This window comes from Prunus dulcis, chromosome 3 (genome assembly GCF_902201215.1).
Source record: "Prunus dulcis chromosome 3, ALMONDv2, whole genome shotgun sequence".
Lineage (NCBI taxonomy): Eukaryota > Viridiplantae > Streptophyta > Magnoliopsida > Rosales > Rosaceae > Prunus > Prunus dulcis.
In genome coordinates this window covers 16,119,039-16,139,770 of record NC_047652.1, presented here as the reverse complement: position 1 = coordinate 16,139,770, position 20,732 = coordinate 16,119,039, and the positions used below count along the sequence as shown (strand labels likewise).

Genomic DNA, 20,732 nt, shown 5'->3' with positions numbered 1-20,732 from the left:
GATCCACCTACCTACGCTATCGATAATGCATCTAACCCTAATTAAGTTTGGGGACCTTCATTAATAATAACCCATGTAAATCCTCTCACAACTCTTTTGGCCAATGTTTACTTATGACTAATTAATGTCAACTTTACAAATTAAATTGCCTAGCTTTTTATGTTTCTGTTTATTTATTGTGACCCCGGATCACAACTTTTAACTTTGCATCAGAAAAAGGGTCACGAGAAGATTTATCATGAAGAAAACTTTAGCATTTAAACTTCAAAGTAGCCCTTCCCACATGCATTCCATACCTTTGATTGCTAGCAACAGCTAGCATTATATACTTCTTGTCGCTGCCTGCCTTTTATTTTTCAAAATTTTTTTTAATTATAAAACAAAGATACAAAAATAAAACACAGATATCTTTAAAGCAGAAAGAAAAAAAATACACAGATATCTTCAACTCTGTATGAACTGTTTCCTATGCTGCTTCCTGCGTGCCTCTTTTTTTTTTTTTCTGTTAGCCTAAAGTCATCTAGAATTTGCAAACCTGTGTCCAGCTTCAACATCAAGTTGATGTTGAGCATTCACAGAATCATCATCATATCGTATCATAGCCTATGATTTGATTTGATTTAAAGTATTGCCAGCTAGCAAGGTCACCTCCATATTTTCAACGCGTCATACTCTAAGCCTAGAGTCGCCTACGTACCAAAAGCTTATATATATATAAAGGGCTTCAGAACTTAAAATTATATCATCAAACAGCAACATCACTCGCCCTCTCTTTTTCTTTCTGAATCAATACTCACTACGTGATAACAAAATGTCTTCTTGTTCTGAGGTCTCAATGGTGCTTCTTGTTTCTTTTTTTGTAACTTCTCTGATGGCCATGACGGCCTCAGCTGGGAATTTCTATCAAGACTTTGACATCACGTTCGGAGGCGAACGGGCTAAGATACTCAACGGAGGACAGCTTCTCACACTTAACCTTGACAAGTTTTCTGGGTCTGGTTTCAAGTCCAAGAATGAGTACTTACTTGGAAGAATTGACATGCAGATCAAGTTGGTCTCTGGCAACTCAGCTGGCACTGTCACTGCATACTATGTAAGTTAACTACTTTCAATCCTACCCTTGTTCTTCAATTATTATATTATTTTCAATAGATTTCCATAATTTCTTTGCTAATTTATGCAATGAAACACATGAATATATGCAGTTATCTTCTCAAGGGCCAACCCATGATGAGATTGACTTTGAATTCTTGGGAAACTTATCTGGAGACCCCTACACTCTTCATACCAATGTGTTCAGCCAAGGAAAAGGAAACAGAGAACAACAATTCCATCTCTGGTTTGATCCCACAAAGACCTTCCACACCTACTCCATTGTCTGGAACAGCCAGCGGATTATGTAAGTAACACTTGCAAGTTACCACCTGATGTGAATTAACCTCTTTTAGTTTACTCTTACAACATCAATTATTAATTAAGAAACTTTCTAATACATTTGCAACTGCAGATTCTTGGTGGACAACATTCCAATCAGAGTGTTCCACAACTTGGAAACAATTGGAGTTCCATTTCCCAAAAACCAACCCATGAGGATTTACTCAAGCCTCTGGAATGCGGATGACTGGGCAACAAGAGGTGGCCTTGTGAAGACTGACTGGACACAAGCTCCTTTCACTGCCTCTTACAGAAACTTCAAGGTCTCCACTACATCTATTAACTCCTTAACAGAGCAGAGTGCATGGCAGACTCAAGGGCTTGATGCTGCAGGCCGAAACCGGCTTCGATGGGTGCAACAAAAGTTCATGGTCTACAACTACTGCTCTGACCTCAAACGCTTCCCCCAAGGCCTCCCAGCCGAATGCAGACGATCAAGGTTCTAGACATCGAGATCACGTATTCTCTGTTCTATTGTGCATGCAGCCTTATAATTCTTTTGTGTAATTAGTTCATTTTAAGAAATATTATTCTTTGTTCCTTTTGCAAATAAAAGATTTTGTGACATTATGGTCTCATGGTTTTTTGTATTCTTCCATTGTAATCTGAATTGAGATTTAGAATAAAGTACTTCATTATTAAATGATAATAGTTGAAGTTTCTCCAAACAATAATATCGTAGTGTTTTCTTGGTTCATCTTCATTATCGGGTTTGTACAATCAAAATTAGCCGCCTTGTTTATAAAAATTACACAACATAAGAACTTGTGGTTTGAAACTGAGTATTTCTGAGAGAAGTGGTACCCTTTTGGTAAGGAGCTCTGGATTGGCCCATATAGAACTTTTTTTTGCTGCCTCAAGGCTCTCTTGTGCTGTCAGCTTGGTCCAAGTATGGGTTACTGTCGTGTTTTATGGGGTTCATGTCATGTCCTGTGAAAATTAGCTTAATCTGAATATCACTCACAAAAATAATGGGTAAAACACGGCCCATTTCACTCGTGAAGACTAAAAACTCGATTTTCAACCCGTTTTAATTTATGGGTCATTTCACTCGTGAAGACTAAAAACTCGATTTTCACTTGTTACAAATTATAAAATACTACTACTTTTTAATAGTAAATTGAGCTTAGAGCATTTATAATGGGCTCCCTAAACCACTTCTTTAAACAAATTTTTAGGAGGAATTGAAAAGATACAACTCCAAACATGCTCCCTATCTACCTCCTAAAATAGAAAAACTTCTAGGAGCTCCTAAATCTGACAAGAGAGAAAAGACTTCTAGTGTCTCCCTATAATTTAAAAATAAACTACCGAACGCCCCTTGAACTTGTACCTAATTATCAATTTACTAACTGACCTTTTTTTTAGCGAATTAAGGGCTTGAATTAAATTTTATTATCAATTCCCCCTTATCGTCTAAATATCACCATTTCATCTAATTTGTCGTTAAATATGAGGGCAAATTGATCATTTTAAATATTGAAATAATATATATATATAATTATTTTAATAAACAGAGGGGGCCTACCCACTTCATCTTTTTCCTTTTGTTGTAATTCAAGATACATATTACAAAGAGGAAGGGGGGAGCTCGAATGGAAAAGGGAGAAAGAGAGGGGGAAGAGAGAGAGGAAGAGATGGGGAAAATGGAGGATGTTTACACCATAATGAACCGAGCAGACCCAGCATTAAAACGACTAGCACCGAGGCAGCCACGCCTTCTCCCCTGCCGAAGGAAGACACACTCCCTAGGTGCCAGACACCTGCCGAAGCTCCCAGCTACCAAACCTAATCTCCAGGACACGTGTCGCCACCACAACGACTTGCACAAAGTCTCACATTGGAACTTTGTGCAAAGCTCCCACTTTTACTTCCCTATAAATAGGGAACAGTACCCAGGTAAAAATCAGAACTATTCTCCCACTTTTACTGTTACTCTGCCAGAATTACTACCTGTAACTGACTTAGGCATCGGAGAGCCTTCGGCCGGCACCACACCGATGTCCGAAACTTAACGATTGCTTCTCCCACTTTATCTTCTGCAGGCTCTTCACCAACCTATTTCACCAAGGGCCCCAGCCCTCTTCCCTGCTGAAGACCTAGCACACCTAAATCACTAAGTTGGACTCAATATTGGCCGGGCCATTTTGAGCATCAACAGTTTGGCGACGTCTGTGGGAACTCGACACTTGAATCCCCTCTTTCTCTATCAGCCCAGCTGGCTCCTTCACCCATCAGGCCCCCTCGCCTCTTCTTCACCCCACACTCTGCTATGCCGACAGAGGATAGCCGCGATACCCAGCACCATACCCCCCGCGAGGGTACTTCCCGAAGGAAATCTCCAGGAGATGCCACTCTCCAGGCAGAGGTGGAGGGCCTCCGCGACAATATTACCAAGATGTCGGAGAAATACGAGCGTCTGCATTGCCGGAATGCTGAGCTAGAGCATGACTATCGTGCTCTAAAGCGGAACCAAGAGAGGACTCGCGCCCAGGATGCCCAACAAGACCTGACCCAGAACGTTGGGCATACTCAGCCGAACCAGCCAGCACATTCCAGCCACAGCGCCCCGGCCCAATCTAGGCTCCGCAAGGGTAAAGACCACCTTCATCCGGAGCTACCCCAGTCACGACTCCTTCACCCAGAAATGCGACAAGTGTCAGCGATTTGCCAACATCCCACAACTCCCGGCTGAACCGTTGACCGCCATGGTCAGCCCTTGACCTTTTGCCCAATGGGGACTGGATCTCATTGGACCTATGCCAGAGGGCAAGGGCCAAGTCAAATATGCCGTTGTGGCCGTAGACTACTTCACCAAGTGGGCTGAGGCCGAGGCATTGGCCACTATCACTGCGGCTCGCATCGAATCCTTTGTGTGGCAAAGCATTGTATGTCGCTTCGGCATCCCCAACTCCATCGTCACCGACAATGGCCGGCAATTTGACAATGCCAAATTCAAACAATTTTGTTCCAACCTTAAGATTCGTTTATGCTTCGCCTCCCCAGCCCATCCTCAGTCCAATGGCCAGGTCGAAGCCGTGAACAAAATTATCAAAAAGACCTTCAAGACAAAACTTGACAAAGCCAAGGGCTGCTGGGCAGAACTACTCCTGGAAGTACTCTGGTCCTACCGCACCACCTTCCGCACATCCACGGGTGAAACGTCGTTCTCCCTATCATTTGGAACCGAGGCCGTGGCTCCGGTAGAGATTGGCCAGCCCACATACCGAACCTCCACTTACGATGCCACGGCCAATGACGAGCAGTTGGCCCTCAACCTCGACTTCATTGACGAGCTCCGGGACCAATCGAGCATGCACAATGTCGCGTACAAGCAACGCATCGCCAAATATTACGACTCCCGAGTCAAGCCCCGTGCTTTCAAAATAGGGGACTGGGTCATGCGCAAGGTTTCCTTGGCTACCAAAAATCCCAACAAAGGTACTCTCGGCCCTACATGGGAAGGTCCTTAAGAGATTATCAAAATCTGCCTCCCCGGCACTTATCAGCTTCGCGATTCCACAGGCTAGACGCTGCCTCACTCGTGGAACGCTGACCACCTCAAGTACTACTACAAGTAAACATATATAGACCCTAGGGCAATACTTTGGTCTTGATTATTTACTATAAGGTAGACGTAAGGTATCTAGAACCTAGAACACTTGTACCTTCTGCTTTTCGGCATCTATTTCAATGAACTGCCTGACTCCGGCTCATTCTCATGCACTAACATTGTTATTATTTTTACTAACACAATTGATATCAAGCTAAGTCTCATGTCATAAATAAAAGCACCCTTACTCCAGGCAAGGACAAGTGTTCATACATAACCAAAATAAACAAAATCACTAGAATACAAAATAACTATAACACAACGAAGGCAACGCCTTCAAGACTCGGTCGAAGGGGAATCCTCCGTAGCCGGCTCCGCCTCAGGTGTTGGGGCGCTAGCATCAGCAGGAGGGGTCTGTGCAGGAGGCTCGCCACTGGTGTCAAAGTTAATCTCCACCAAAGGGTTGAAGCTAACCAACCTATCTTCCCAACGAAGCTGCTCATCAACCAGTCGGTCCATGATATAGCTCTTCAGCTCCTCTGAGGATCGGAAGGACTCGATCGCTTCGACTCGGGCAGCAGCCACCTCCTCGGCCTTCGATCTCTTCAGCTCCTCCACCTCCTTCGCTAGGGCCGCCTTTTGCACCAGCAAGGCGTTCTTTTCTCGGATGGCCTCCTGCGCCTCCGCAATTTTGCTCTTGGCCAGCTCATCCCGCCTCTTCAGCCTCTGGATCTCCTTGTCAGCCTTGGCCAAGCTGACATGCATCTCGCCAAAGGCCTGCAAAACAAAAATATGTTTTTCAGTTGATACAAGAATAATCCAACACAAATACACATAAGAAGGGCCTGAACACTTACATAGGCAGAGGTGAGGATCGTCTTTTGGGCCCGGTCTATGAAGGAAGAGGCTGGAGTCCTCGCCAGAGTCTCAGGGTCGCTCTTCATGCCTTCCAGGAAGACGTTCACCAAAGGCACCTCCTGCCGGTGCATAGCCAGGTCAACTTCCTTCTTCTGCTGGCGTAGCCTGCCAAAGTCTACCTTCTCTACCCCTTCAGCAAACACATCCTCCATGCCGAAGGGTAGCTTCGGCGGTGCCTGCAGATCAAAGGGTGGAAGTCTCGGCCCCGACCCCATCACATGCTGGTGCGCCTTCTCTAAGGCTTTCTTCTTGCCCAGCACGTCCGCGACCCGACCCTCATCATCATCTCTGGGTCGTTTTCCACCACTCTTCTCAGCTTTCTTGGCCTGAGACTTCCTCAGCCGCTTCTGCATCTCGGCCTCATCAATGTCTACGGCCACTCTCGTGCTCCCTCTTATGATGCCAGCCACTGTCAAAACAAACAAAACAATTACATTAGTCAAACTCACAAAGGCTCAGCACACAACCAAAAAGATAACCCAGGTACTTACTTCCTTGCAGCAGTCCGGACTCAAACAAATTCTTCTGCGTGACTAAGTTCCCACACTCACGCTCAGTCTCTGATAGCTGCGCCCTCACCCACTCAACCTCGTCTTCTTGCTCCTTGGAGATCGGGCCCCACTTCACTGAACCTGCATCAAGAATTAGAAACTACTTAGCCATTTACACTGGCACAGACAAAGTACAGAACCAAAAATAAGAGCCAAAACAACACAATCAAGCATTAGACAATCTTAAGGGATGGGGCTAAGGACCTATAGACTGGAAGTGGGTAGGAATGTGCTGGACAACGCTCTTCCCTAGAGGACACTCCCAGTCCCCATAAGCCATGCACCACCTGTTCCTCCAGGACTTTTGCGTTGTGGGCTTGTGTCCAATAAAATAGCCCCTCTCCTTAGCCTTTCGGCAATTGGCATGTACCCAGCCAAAATTCCCCTGCTGCTTCGAAATGGAGTACAGGTACATGAACTGCTCAAACGTTGGCTCCCCTAACCCAGCCAACCACCAAGCAATATACATCCCATGAAGAAGAATCCAAAAGTTGGGATTATACTGCCCCGGTGCATACCCCAGCTTGGCCAACATCATCTGAACCCACGGATGAAACGGTAGTCTGAAGCCGTGCCGATACATATCTGTAAAAATCATCACGGAGCCATCTGAGGGATATCTGACTACGTCGGCCTCAGTGGGTAACCTCAAGCCCACATAGGCTGGCACACAAAAATCTTTCCGCAGCTGGGCCAATTTCGCTTCTGTAAGCGTATTCCGCCTCGGCAACGGGACACCGACCCGAATGTCCAAACCCTCTGAAACCGAAGCCACGGCTATACCCACAGACCCTGATGGTGATGCCTGGTTGCTCGAACCCACCTCTTGCATTTGAGGCAAGGCTAGAACCCGGTTTGCTATAGCCTCTAACTCTATGTAATTTCTCTGCATCTCCCTATATGCAGCTGAACCAAAGTCTTCGGATGGCTCACCCCTCTCACCCCCAGGCCCTATCATCCTACTTTCTATGGTGCCTTCTACCAGACCCTCTGTCTCTGAACTCTCCTCTTCAGAACATATATATTGGCTGGGCTCTTCACTCTCAGTATCATCCCCACCAAAGGCAGGGGGTCAAGACTTCCCTATCAGAACTTTCAGACATCTACAAATATGCAAAAACAAGAAAAAGGAACTAATGCACATGCGGAGAGGATCAAACCACAACAACAGAAATTTGACAAATCTTCATGCCAGGCAAGAATCCTACATGTTCATACATATGTTCAAGGTGTTCATCATGTTCATCATCATGTTCTTCCTAGCCTTCAACATGTTCATGCAAAACAGGACATTTCAATTCAAAAGTTCAAGCGAAATAAGGTCTAACCTTGTTCGTAGCACCACGGAAGGATCGCCGGAAATCACCTCAGCCACAAGCACCACCACAAACTTATCGCTGGAAATCGCCTCCTCTTCTTCAATTTCTCACAAATTTTCTCAACTCAACTCAAGTGTGGTGCCTTCACCACCCCAAGTTCCTATTTATAGCCAACTAAGGGTACCACGCCTCGATTCACGAGCAAACCCTAGCACCCTTTTATCTTTCCTCCTAAATCCCTTGTACATACACACCATTTGAAATTCAATTTTCAAAATACACAAAAAAAAAAAAAAAACAACAAAAATTTAAGGAAATTTAAGGGGTCTTGCCGAACGGCAAGGCCCGTGCAAACACAAAATGGAGTCCCCAAAATTTCAAGTTTGCTAGCCTACTTCATAAGCTCAATCCTAACACAAGGCTAGGCCCAAATGTGATCAAGGCACTCAAAATTGATCAAGACACCCAAGCCAATTCCACCACATATTATAGATGGACTTGCCGAACGGCAAGGCTCGGGAAATAACAAAATGGGGACTCACCTGCCTTATGAACGGTCTAGCTCGAGAGGCTAAGCGAGCACGAAAACCCAGCTCCTTTTCGGCCAAACCACTCTCCACACCCAGCTATTTTCGGCCCAGCTATTTTCTGCCGTGCTCTTGCCAATGGCCTAGCTCGAATTTCGCTCGGGCCTATCACCTTTGGTCAAACACAACGGTCAAAATAAAAATCAGCTCAAGGCACCCTTGCCGAACGGCAAGGGCTATGTAAGCATGAAATAAGAGGGAAAGGAGGCCATACCGAAGCACACAACCTAGCCAAGCACCTATCCCAGCTGGCAGAACCAGCTGCCGCAACGAAAACCTTCCTAGCCGCCTTACCGAAGCCAACGCACAGCCCTGCCGAAGCCTCCAGCCGCTGGAGACCTCAGCCGCTGCCAAGTCCCTTGCCGAACGGCAAGCCCAGTCAACAGCTCTTCAACCTCCTCGGACAGCACAGCCTCGCTACCGCCTGCCGAGACAACTGCCCAGCCCCTTCGACCCAAGCCTCTTGCCGAACGGCAAGACCAGTGGCAGCTCCAATCTGATCTCGGCGGCTCCTTTGATCTCGGCTGCTCCAACTTTATCTCGGCAACCTTTCGCCAAACGGCAAGATCAATTGCCGAAGCACATCTCTTCCCGCTGACTTCGCTCACACCAAGCCCTGCTCAAATCCCAGCCCACATGCCGAAGCCACAGCAAGGATCTTGCACACTTGCTCGCAACGGCTCCTCCCTAATCACCCTTGCCGAACGGCAAGGGTCCAGCCACAACCGATGTGCTCCAAGCACAGCAACACCTCCTCGAACCAACCCTGCCGATCGGCACAGCACAACCCAATTAAGCCTGCCCAGTCTTGCTGCCGAAGCGCCGCCTAGTCTTGCTGCCGAAGCGCCGCCCAAGCTTGCTGCCGAACGGCAAGTTCAAATCTCCCAAGTTTTGGTTTCCTCCCAATCCCAAAGTCTACAAAGCTGCCGAGTGAAGACTTGCCGAACGGCATAATGCATCATATAAGTTTTATACCCCTCTCAAAACCCTAGCCCTTCCCACATGCCGAAGCCCACTTTGAGCCCAACTCCAGCCCCTTGCCGAAGGCCCAATCCCTCGAAGGCCTAGCTCCCGAGCACCAAAAAAAAAAAAAAAAGGGAGCTCGACCCTTGCCGAACGGCAAGAGCCATAGAAGAATTGGAGTCTCCAAAATTTTCAAAGGATCCGGCTCCCTCAAAGGTTTGGCTCCCCTACGGACCCAGCTCCCATCCTATCTGCAACATGCCCAAGTACCCAGGTACCCAGCTACCATGTGTTGACGCAACTCCTAACTTGCCAACTTGGGGGACTAGGGAGTGCCCTACGACTCCCAACGAAGCTGGAATGCTCGGTTACAATTACAAAAACTCACAAATTCCCAACCCAGAAGTTACTTCTCGACCGCGAACTTGGGGGACTACTGTTTACACCATAATGAACCGAGCAAACCCAGCATCAAAACGACTAGCACCGAGGCAGCCACGCCTTCTCCCATGCCGAAGGAAGACACACTCCCTAGGTGCCAGACACCTGCCGAAGCTCCCAGCTACCAAACCTAATCTCCAGGACACGTGTCGCCACCACAACGACTTGCACAAAGTCCCACATTGGAACTTTGTGCAAAGCTCCCACTTTTACTTCCCTATAAATAGGGAACAGTACCCAGGTAAAAATCAGAACTATTCTCTCACTTTTACTGTTACTCTGCCAGAATTACTACCTGTAACTGACTTAGGCATCGGAGAGCCTTCGGCCGGCACCACACCGGTGTCCGAAGCTTAACGATTGCTTCTCCCACTTTATCTTCTGCAGGCTCCTCACCAACCTATTTCACCAAGGGCCCCAGCCCTCTTCCCTGCTGAAGACCCAGCACACCTAAATCACTAAGTTGGACTCAATATTGGCCGGGCCATTTTGAGCATCAACAGAGGATATTGATTTTAAAGGTTGGGGTTGTGTGGATGATTTCTGTGGGGATTAGGGATGCGAGAACGAGTGGCTTGCAGTGGTGGTCATGGGAGAATGGGGGAGAAGAAAACGGGTGGTTGTGGGGGTTATGGGTTCATAGGGGGTGGGTCTGTGATGGAGGATGAGGGTGGGTCTGTAGGTTCTGGGTTTGTTGAGGGGTGGTGGTCATGGGGAATCGGGTTAGGATGGAAAGGGGTGAATGGTTTGGGGGTGAAAAAAAATTTGAAGGAAGGGTGGGGGTGATTGGTCTGGAGTGAAGGGTTGGTGGTCATGGGGTGGAGAAGAAGACCGCGAGAAAGAGAGAATGTTTGATTGTGTTGGTGGGCCTGTAAATTGCAAATTCTGGTTTATTCCGTATGCTCTGTGGCTGGCTTGTTTGTGTGGGAAGTTGCAGATGCATTTGGAGCTACACTTTACGCTTCTTCCCAACAAACAATTGATTCGTTTCAATTTATGGGTCCTTCTCCAGAAATAATTCACCATGTTGTTGATTTAGACCGTAGGGGGAATTGGTAATAAAATTTAATTCAAGTCCTTAATTCATTAAAAAAAAAAAGTCAAGGGGTAAATTGATAATTAAGTACAAGTTCATAGGGCATTTCGGTAGTTTATGCTTTATGTTATGAGTATTTTAATCCTTTAATTAATGTTAACTATTTTTTATATTAATTTTTAATAGAGATTGACCAATTAAAAAACTTGTTATAGCATTTATGACTCCATAAACTAGAGAGTATGATTTGAGTTAAAATTTTATAGAGAGCTCCTAAAATAGCTTTTATATATTTTTAGCTAAATTTTAACTAAAAAATAGAGAGCATGATTGTAGATGCTCTTAGACCAATAAAATTTATTTTTAATCACCTACAACCCTTCCCTTTATTTTTCTATTTAAAATACCCATTTTTTTCTAAATAAAACACGATGACTAGGATCCAACTAAGCAAGTTACCTAATATAACTTAAAATCTGATTTATGATATTTTTTGGATTCCAAAACTACCCCTATTTACAAGTTAATGTGTTATGTGGTGGGTGTATTAAGTCTTGGTTCCTGAATTTATTGTTTTGATTTCCTCCCACCCACCGAATTAGCTTGCAATTTAATACTCTTTATACAGAGGTTTTGATTATAAATTTACTTATGATTTAAATAATACTAGCCTCTTACACGCCTGTGAGAGGCTTTTTTTTTTAAAAAAATTAATTCATTTTAGAATTAAAAAAGATAATGAGTAGTTGTGTTCCATAAAAATAGGATCCATTATATGGTTTTTCTTTTAATTTTAATTTTTTTAAATATGAAAAAGTGTGAATTTACTATATTATTCTCATTTAATTAATAATTTCAATTCTTAATATTTGCATTAACCAAGGGCATTTTCTGGTATTTTGAATGTTTTACCATTCTCTGCCTTTTACTTTATATATACAGATACCCACCTTATTTAATGCATTTTAAAAATAATGTACCTAATACTTTATAAAAATAATTTACCAATTACCAATAAAAGATAATAGATAAATTATTATCAATAAGAGATATTAGGTAAATTACTTTCAGCAATTCAATTGCCATTAATGTGTATCTTTTTCATTAAGTTTTTTTTATTTCAAATAGTGATTATCATAAATTTATGGATTTTTATGGTAATTTGTTTTTCCTACCATTAAAATAGGAAAAATTCATGTTTTTTTTTTAATTTAAAATTTTTTAAAACTTCTTTGTGCTTATGTGTTTATCTCCTACTATTTTACCCAACTAATCTTTATTCTAACGTACCTATTAATTTATATCAGTCCTGATCTCTTGGACCCCTATAGTCCAAGAGATTTATGGTCACTCACCGTTGGATGTAAATTCAACGGTTCACTCATTTATGACTTGAATCGGGTAATAATCATTTATGTCATATTGCATTTATATGTATCATTTTGAACCATTGGATTAATATCCAACGGTGGGTGACCTAGTTTGTTTTTTTTTTCGTTTATGAAAGATAATATATCTATTAAAGTTTTATTATACCTAGTTTTTCGTGGATAATAATCTACCTATTATTTTTAGTAGGTACAATAAAATGTTATACTATTCATAACTTATTAATGTACCTACTTTATTTTTATGACAAGGTACAGTAATGGATATTAATCCATTAAACTCCTATCTTTTATGAATAATAATTTATCTATGTTATAGATAATTACTGTACCTATTAATTTCATCAATCAAACAATAGGTTGATTATATTTTTTACTGTACCTATTATTTTTATGGACAATAATTTACCTATTATTTTTTATGAGTAATAATCTACCTGTTATCTTTTATGGACAAAAATTTACATATTATATTTTATGAGTAATAATTTATCTATTATTTTTTCCTATGAGTCATATAATACATGTAGGCATGAAAATGTTAACCTACTTATTGTTTACCTATTTTTTAATACATAATATCATTTTACCTATTAGAATCTATATTAAACATATACATGTGAGATCCCACATCGACCAAATGGAGAGGGGGTGATGTGCCTTATATGGCACACCTCGCATCCTCATAGCGTGAGGCCTTTTGGGAGATCACTGGCTTCGGGTTCGTAGGAACTCCGAAGTTAAGCGAGTTGGAGGCTGGAGCAATCCCAGGATGGGTAACCACCCTGGGAAGTTGCTTCGTGAGCTCCCAGAAACAAAACCGTGTGGGCTGGTGAGAATGTAGCCAGGCCCAAAGCGGACAATATCGCGCTACGGCGGAGCCGGTCCGGGGTGTGACAGTTTGGTATCAGAGCCACTCTGCCGTGTGGTGCGAGTGGGCCGACGAGGACGTCGGATCCCTTAAGGGGGGTGGATTGTGAGATCCCACATCGACCAAATGGAGAGGGGGTGATGTGCCTTATATGGCACACCTCGCATCCTCATAGCACGAGGCCTTTTGGGAGCTCACTGGCTTCGAAGTCGTAGGAACTCCAAAGTTAAGCGAGTTGGAGGCTGGAGCAATCCCAGGATGGGTGACCACCCTGGGAAGTTGCTTCGTGAGCTCCCAGAAACAAAACCGTGCGGGCTGGTGAGAATGTAGCCAGACCCAGAGCGGACAATATCGCGCTACGGCGGAGCCGGTCCGGGGTGTGACAATACATATATATATAGACAGTCTCGATCTCTTGGACCACAGGAGTCCAAGAGATTGTGGTCACCCACCGTTGGATATTAATCCAATGGTTCAAAATGATATATATAAATGCAATATGACATAAATTATTCAAGTCAACCGTTGAATTTACATCCAACGGTGAGTGACCATAAATCTCTTGGACTACAGGGGTCCAAGAGATCAGGACTGTATATATAGATATATATAATTGAAGAATATTAGGTAAATATATATAATTGGAGGGTGTAGGTATTAAAAAAAATTCATTTATCCGACCTATAGGAGGTTAGGAGGGAGTATTTGAACTAATTTGATTGTAGGCCATTATTACAGGAGTGCAAACATAAATGTGCAGTGAGAGGTATTATTAATTTGCATAAAATTAGGGGATGAAAAAAGTCAGCCACCAAATAAAGATATAGTGGCAAGATCTGTAAATAAATCAACTTACATGGACACATTGTCATCCAATTTTAAAAGTGAGTTTTATTTAAAAATTGTATTATTGGTGGGTTATAGTCTATGGTATTTGAGTTACAAGAGCCTATTTTAGCATGACCCAATTTTTAAATAATACATATTCAAACTTGAATATATTTTAGAAAGGTGCTTCTTCATTTCGGAGTCTTGCAATGCGGATCCGTTATGAAGTCCCGCTTTTTCATGACGAGGAAGAAGAGAACTGGCGGAGAGAAAGAAAAAAGAAAAAGAGGGAAATGAGAGAGGAGAGAAGGAAAAGAAAGAAAAAAAATAAAGAAAGAGTTCAAATCATCGCACAGTCAAAAGAAGAATTTCGTAACGGATCCGCATTGCATTGCGGGAATCCGTAATGGAAAAGCAAAAACTAAGGCTTTTTAAAAAAAAGTGAAAAAACAAAAAAACCAAAGAGAGGCAGGAAGCTGCATGTGAAACTGGTCATGATTAAATATGTGATGGCAGAGAATAGCTAAGCTTGTGAAGCATTTAAGTTGGTGATGTTGGAGCCACCCCCTACAACATATGCACAGAATAAACGAATAAGAATATCTTATATGCGCGTTGGGTGGGTGCTAATGTTTGTCAAGCGTTTATTCAATTTAATTTTTATTTGTAGCTACCTAGGATTATGTCCACATATCAAATACGATAACATATGCCCAATAAAAATAATAGAATTTCTAAGGTAATTCTCTGAAAAGAAGTTTCTTTAAAGAGAAAGTTCGGTAAAAGTGTCCCTTAAATTTTCATTGTGGGACAAACACTTTTAACAATAGAATTATCGTGGAGTTGGATGATACTACAATACAGGGCTCTCGGTGTTTTGTGAGATTGGTCATGCCATGCGATCATGAATCCTAATTGAAGATTTTCTCATAGTTTAAAATAGAGTAAAATGCATTTTTAGGACAATTATGAAATATTTCTCTAATTGGTTTCAAATGACAACTTAAAACTTTTTTGAACTCATATGAATATTACTCAAGAATCGTTGATAAATTTGATTTTCAAACAAGAAATCTTTATAAATCTAAAACTTGAAGTTAAAATCTTAAAAATTATTTGAAACTGAATTTTAATATCTTAAAAATTCTTAATAAAAAAGGTTTAAATTGAAATTTTGCTCCTAACTTTTACCCAAATCACAACGCGTGCACATTTTCTATTAAATGCCTCACAACCTAAACTCACACAAATGCCCTGTTTCCTATGAAGCTTCCTGCCTTTGTTTTTTTTCAAAATTTCGAGTGATTTTTTTGTTCCCAAGCATCTGTAAACCTGTCACCAGCTTAAATCACAAGTTGGGCTTTGCAAGCAGTCAAGAGACCACCGCACCCAAATAAAGCTGTCAAAGAATCACATATACGCCATACCTAATTTCTAAACATGCTGCCAGTTCTTTTGAACAAAAAAACAAAAACCGTGTTCCCAGTTTTGAACGTTATTATATACTTGCCAGCTTTATCAACGCGGCTACTTGATTCTACTCTAAGCCCCACAACACATGTATATAAAGGAGCTTCACAACTCAAATCATACCATCAAACACAAAACAGTCTCAACTCAGCACTCATTTCTCTTTGAAGCTAATTCTTCTCTCTTGCTAGCTCTGTCCACAACCTCACCAAATTAAAATGTCTTCTTGTTCTGAGGTCTCAATGGTGCTTCTTGTTTCTTTGTTTGTAACTTCTCTGATGGCCTTGACTGCCTCAGCTGGTAATTTCTATCAAGACTTCGACATCACATTCGGAGGCGAACGGGCTAAGATACTCAACGGAGGACAGCTTCTCACTCTTAACCTTGACAAGTTTTCTGGGTCTGGTTTCAAATCCAAGAATGAGTACTTGTTTGGAAGAATTGACATGCAGATCAAGTTGGTCTCTGGCAACTCAGCTGGCACTGTCACTGCATACTATGTAAGTTTTAACTCCTCTGATCAATCCCTACCCTCTTCTATTGTGATTAAGATATAATACTTCAGTCTTAATTTTTCCTTAAATTTTCTTTTTTATACACTTGAATTATTGCATTGCTAATTTATGAAATGAAACATCATGAATATATGCAGTTATCTTCTGAAGGTCCAACTCATGATGAGATTGACTTTGAGTTTTTGGGCAACTTATCTGGAGACCCCTACACTCTCCATACCAATGTGTTCAGCCAAGGAAAAGGAAACAGAGAACAACAATTCCATCTTTGGTTTGATCCTACAAAAGCCTTCCACACCTACTCCATTGTCTGGAACTCTCAGCGCATCATGTAAGTGTAACATTTATATGCATTTCTCATTATAGTATAAGTAAGCTCTTTTAATTTACAACAGAGTTTAGTTAAAAACTTTCTCTAACACAAAATGGTATTGTTTGATGTGCAGATTCTTGGTAGACAACATTCCAATCAGAGTGTTCCACAACTTGGAAACAATTGGAGTTCCATTTCCCAAAAACCAACCCATGAGGATTTACTCAAGCCTCTGGAATGCTGATGACTGGGCAACAAGAGGTGGACTTGTGAAGACTGACTGGACACAAGCTCCTTTCACTGCCTCTTACAGAAACTTCAAGGTCTCCACTACTACATCCACATCTACTAACTCCTTAACAGAGCAGAGTGCATGGCAGACTCAAGGGCTTGATGCTGCAGGCCGAAACCGGCTTCGATGGGTGCAACAAAAGTTCATGGTCTACAACTACTGTTCTGACCTCAAACGCTTCCCACAAGGCCTCCCAGTTGAATGCAGACGATCAAGGTTCTAGACATCCAGATCATGCCACATCATCACATATTCTCTGTTCTAATGTGCAGCCTTACAATTCTTTTGTGTAATTAGTTCATTTTATGAAATATTCTTTCATTCCTTATAGTCCCATCCCATGATTTTGTATTCTTTCATTGTAAGTTGAATTGGGATTTCAGAATAAAGTATTCATTATTATATGATAATAGTGAAGTATTCATTATTATATGATAATAGTGAAGTATTCATTACTACACAACATGACAAATGATGGTTTGAATTGAACCTCAGTATTTCTAGAGAGGAGTTGGTAGCTCTGGATTGGCTCATATGGAACTCTGTTTTGCTGCCAATGCTATGAGAATTGAAGCTGACTTCTGCTACCAATGTCATCTTCTCAGTCAAAGACTCAAAAGTCAGGAGAAAAACAGAAGGGTCACAAGGCTTCTTGTTTATTGACCAAAAAAAAAAAAGAAAAAAAAAAAGAAAAGCTTCTCATTTTCAGTCAACTGAATAAAACGTAATTATTATAATTCCCTTAAAAAAAACAAAAAGAGAAGAAAAGAAGCGGCCAGCATTGTCTGGGCTCTAACATTGGACCACAGACTTTTGGGCTTGTCGCTAACTAAAACTCACCAAAAATGCACATTGTATTATCCCTGAAAATAAGATTTAAAATAGAAAATTGGAAATGCAGTCGACCTCATCAGCTCCATTGTCCAAGTGCTCTTACCCTCTCCCAAACCACTTCCACTTCCACCATCGACATCCTAAGAAAAAACTCAACTTCCTAACCCTACCCCAAAAAACCAAAACCCACTTCACAAACCACTGTGCCTTTTACATCTCTCACACAAACAGTTGCAGCAAAGAGCACCAAAACAAAACCCAGAAGCACAACAGCGGCAATCCCGACCCTTATCAGAACGATGCATTATTTCTACAACTGAACTCCTCCACTGGCACCGAAAGCTCCAATAATCAAAGCCCAGAAGCCCCTAGCCGAGAACAAGGACAAGATCAAAGAGAGAGCGAAGCCGATTATCCCAAGGGACTTTCCACAAACATGTGGTGGGCAGACGTGAAAGGAGCGTTGGGACAAAGGTTCAACTTTGGAGCCATTGCTCGTTCGGCCAGGGTGCTCACAAAAGACAAGCACTTGGCACTGCCTCACGTCTCTGTGCCTGATATAAGGTACATTGATTGGCCTGAGTTGCATAGAAGGGGTTTCAAGGGTGTTGTGTTTGACAAGGATAACACTTTAACTGTGCCTTATTCTTTGACGCTCTGTGGTCTTCTTGGGTCATCATTGGAGCAGTGTAAATCTGTTTTCGGACCCGATATTGCGGTGTTCAGTAACTCGGCTGGTAATATTTTGCAGAACACAGTTGGAAAATTTTGCTGTTTTTATTGTTGGTTATGGATTTTTGTCAATGTAATGATCTTGGTTTGATGGTTAGGGCTTTATGAGTATGACCATGATGGTTCAAAAGCTAGGAAGCTTGAAGGGGCTATTGGAATCAAAGTCATAAGGCATAGTAAGTGTTTGTTTTTCAATCTAAGCTTTAATTCTACTGCAAAGTTTTTGAATTTTTCACATATATATATATATATATATATATATATATATATATATCAAAACTCCATTTTTGTAAATTACAAGTTTTCTTAAGAAGTGCGGAGTTTATGTGGCATTGATGTGGATATTTTTATGTTATAGAAGTGAAGAAACCAGCTGGAACAGCTGAAGAGATCGAGAAGCATTTTGGTTGTAAAGCCTCACACCTTATTATGGTAGATAAGAATTCTTGGACCTTGTGAGTTGTTTTATTTGATGGTTTTCTGGATTCTTATGAATAGTGACTTATGGGGCATTTTTGTGTGTGGTAGGTGGGTGATCGGCCCTTAACTGATATCGTCTATGGGAATCAAAATGGCTTTCTGACTATTTTAACTGAACCGTTGAGTCTTGCTGAGGAGCCATTCATTGTTAGGCAGGTTAGTTTTCAATTCTTCTCAAATTCTTTTTATGTACTGCAAGTGAATATTGTGTTCTTTTCTCTCTTCCAAACAAAATGACAACAAAATAAAGAGTAAAATTTGTGGTGTCAGTAATTATTCTCTGTTTGTCCTTGTGATTTGGTAAAGTTCAGATCCTCTTATAGTTGTCTTGTAGGGTGGGGGATGGTGGAAAAACCCAAGTTTTAGCAAACCAAATATAAAGAAGAAAAAAAGGGAAAATCAAACTAAACCATCAAAAACTTCCAAAGTAAAGAGGACCATCCAAGTGTGTAAAATATGCATTGAACTCGTTACTAGAATTTCTCACCCTCGCAAAAGTTTGACTTTTAGGCTCTGCTTAAGTTCAACCAAACAAGCACAAATGAGCTGCTCCCAGATTTCCAAACTTGTCATGCGTCATTCCTTCCTATGTTGTGGCTATTTGAAAGTGACTTGAAAACTTAGCTGTGCTGTTTCTGGGGTTTTTGCCCCCCTTCATTATAAAAAAAACAAGTGACTTGAAAATAGCGCATGCAAAAAGATTTGGCCTCCAAAGCTACGTCGAGGATTTCATCTAATACTGCTTTTGCCTGAAATACATTCCAACCAAGTTTTCTGCCTTCTCCTTTTGAAACTTATAATCTCACAAACTTCAAAAACACCATAGGAAGTTTCAATTCCCAATCATGACATGTGAACCCCTCTGAAATATGGTTTCAGCAGTCGCCATCATAGTAAAAAAAAAAAACATAGACCGTTGAGTTGTTTTGGATTAGGTGTGGGACCTTGTGCAAGGATGATGCAAAATAAATGATTTTTTTTCCCTTTCATAATTTACACTTATTTTTCAGTTGGATATTTTGGACTGTATCAACCCTGTAATTTGTGCTCTTATATTGCTGCAGTTAAAAGGTCCAAATTTCTGTTATTTGTCTCTGATAATTTAATGGTAACAATTGCAGGTGAGGAAACTAGAAACATCCCTTGTGAACCGTTGGTTTAGGAAAGGGTTAAAGCCCACCAGTCATAGGCTGTTGCCAGACGGTATGCAGTGTGTGAAACATCCACCGCCCTTGTAAGAATTATTGTTGATATAGTCAAAAACAAAAATTATTTTATCTGTTCCAGTGATTTCGTTAGTTTTACCATTTTTTAATTCAAGGCAATGAGAGAAATTTCTGTCTTCTTTCCCCCCCGTTCAATTGAGCAATATTTTTACACAAGCTGGCTTCATAAAAGGAAAAAGAAAGAATGAAAGATGAGAGAACAAGGGAAGGTCAAAAAAATTCAGGCTGCTCTATTAAACCTTTAATGAAGATCATTATCGTCTTTTGTATACGAAGTTCGATTAATGACATCTTGACTGACAAGCAACACAGAAGTTTGTGGCAGTAGAAGTGTATGCCTAAAGTACAATTTTCAAATTTCAGGAGTTGAACTTGGAATGATCCCCAAAAGTTGATATGGCTCAACAATATGTACTGATATTGATAGACAATCACTTTCAAGAAAATGTCTAGAGTTTTTCGTAGGAGAAGTCAATGCAAGGGTATACTCAGCATGGATGGCTCATTTGAGGTTCACTAATTTCATCGATAAATTAAGACCCTTTTGATTACGAAATCGACTACATTATATTCGTTGAAGTTTTTTTTAATTTTTTTTTAATATCAAACACTCATTGAAGTTTATAGTCAACACAAATGTGTTAATTTAGCCACTTAAAATTGAGTACTATTGGTTTTAAAAACAAAAACAAAAACAAAAATAGAATAAAAATAAAAATAAAAAACAAGGCAAAGCTCATGCTATACCATCTCGTCAATCGGGTATCTAAGTGTCTAGACTGAAGCTGGTTCCCTAACATCTATACATTGCCAGACCAGAAACTGAGAGTTATGATGCACTTCAAGTAGTATATTTTGCTTCATCACTTCTGTATTGTGTAATTTAGTAAGAACAAAAATGGTGGAGCTGCACATGGGTCGAGAGGTTTTTTATACACTGGCATCGCCACCTCCATCCCTCTCTACCCAGTCACCACAGGC

At 41.3% G+C, this 20,732-nt stretch overlaps 3 protein-coding genes across 3 annotated transcripts; all 3 read left to right on the top strand.

Moving 5' to 3' along the window:
• Window positions 1-756: 756 nt before the first annotated feature.
• On the top strand, window positions 757-2,001 carry LOC117621365 (xyloglucan endotransglucosylase/hydrolase 2-like). Its single transcript, XM_034351797.1, has 3 exons — window positions 757-1,093; window positions 1,206-1,399; window positions 1,508-2,001. Exons 1-3 carry the CDS (start codon window positions 812-814, stop codon window positions 1,878-1,880), a joined length of 849 nt encoding a protein of 282 aa, XP_034207688.1. The 5' UTR covers window positions 757-811; the 3' UTR covers window positions 1,881-2,001.
• A 13,496-nt stretch (window positions 2,002-15,497) lies between these two features.
• Window positions 15,498-16,807, top strand: LOC117623155 (xyloglucan endotransglucosylase/hydrolase 2-like). Its single transcript, XM_034354025.1, has 3 exons — window positions 15,498-15,859; window positions 16,012-16,205; window positions 16,321-16,807. The coding sequence occupies exons 1-3, from the start codon at window positions 15,578-15,580 to the stop codon at window positions 16,700-16,702; spliced, it is 858 nt and encodes a 285-aa protein (XP_034209916.1). The 5' UTR covers window positions 15,498-15,577; the 3' UTR covers window positions 16,703-16,807.
• A 543-nt stretch (window positions 16,808-17,350) lies between these two features.
• LOC117622222 lies at window positions 17,351-20,314 on the top strand. Its single transcript, XM_034352818.1, has 6 exons — window positions 17,351-18,050; window positions 18,144-18,221; window positions 18,404-18,477; window positions 18,574-18,681; window positions 19,647-19,759; window positions 20,115-20,314. The coding sequence occupies exons 1-6, from the start codon at window positions 17,375-17,377 to the stop codon at window positions 20,119-20,121; spliced, it is 1,056 nt and encodes a 351-aa protein (XP_034208709.1). The 5' UTR covers window positions 17,351-17,374; the 3' UTR covers window positions 20,122-20,314.
• The last annotated feature ends 418 nt before the right edge of the window (window positions 20,315-20,732 follow it).

Excerpts from the sequence above, each read along its gene's own strand:
- LOC117621365 (XM_034351797.1), top strand. The coding sequence starts at position 812 with ATGTCTTCTTGTTCTGAGGTCTCAATGGTGCTTCTTGTTTCTTTTTTT. Across the intron at positions 1,094-1,205 it reads GCACTGTCACTGCATACTAT|TTATCTTCTCAAGGGCCAAC; the intron begins GTAAGTTAACTA and ends GAATATATGCAG. Across the intron at positions 1,400-1,507 it reads TGGAACAGCCAGCGGATTAT|ATTCTTGGTGGACAACATTC; the intron begins GTAAGTAACACT and ends TTGCAACTGCAG.
- LOC117623155 (XM_034354025.1), top strand. The coding sequence starts at position 15,578 with ATGTCTTCTTGTTCTGAGGTCTCAATGGTGCTTCTTGTTTCTTTGTTT. Across the intron at positions 15,860-16,011 it reads GCACTGTCACTGCATACTAT|TTATCTTCTGAAGGTCCAAC; the intron begins GTAAGTTTTAAC and ends GAATATATGCAG. Across the intron at positions 16,206-16,320 it reads TGGAACTCTCAGCGCATCAT|ATTCTTGGTAGACAACATTC; the intron begins GTAAGTGTAACA and ends TTTGATGTGCAG.
- LOC117622222 (XM_034352818.1), top strand. The coding sequence starts at position 17,375 with ATGCAGTCGACCTCATCAGCTCCATTGTCCAAGTGCTCTTACCCTCTC. Across the intron at positions 18,478-18,573 it reads AAGCCTCACACCTTATTATG|GTGGGTGATCGGCCCTTAAC; the intron begins GTAGATAAGAAT and ends TGTGTGTGGTAG. Across the intron at positions 18,682-19,646 it reads AGCCATTCATTGTTAGGCAG|GTGAGGAAACTAGAAACATC; the intron begins GTTAGTTTTCAA and ends TAACAATTGCAG.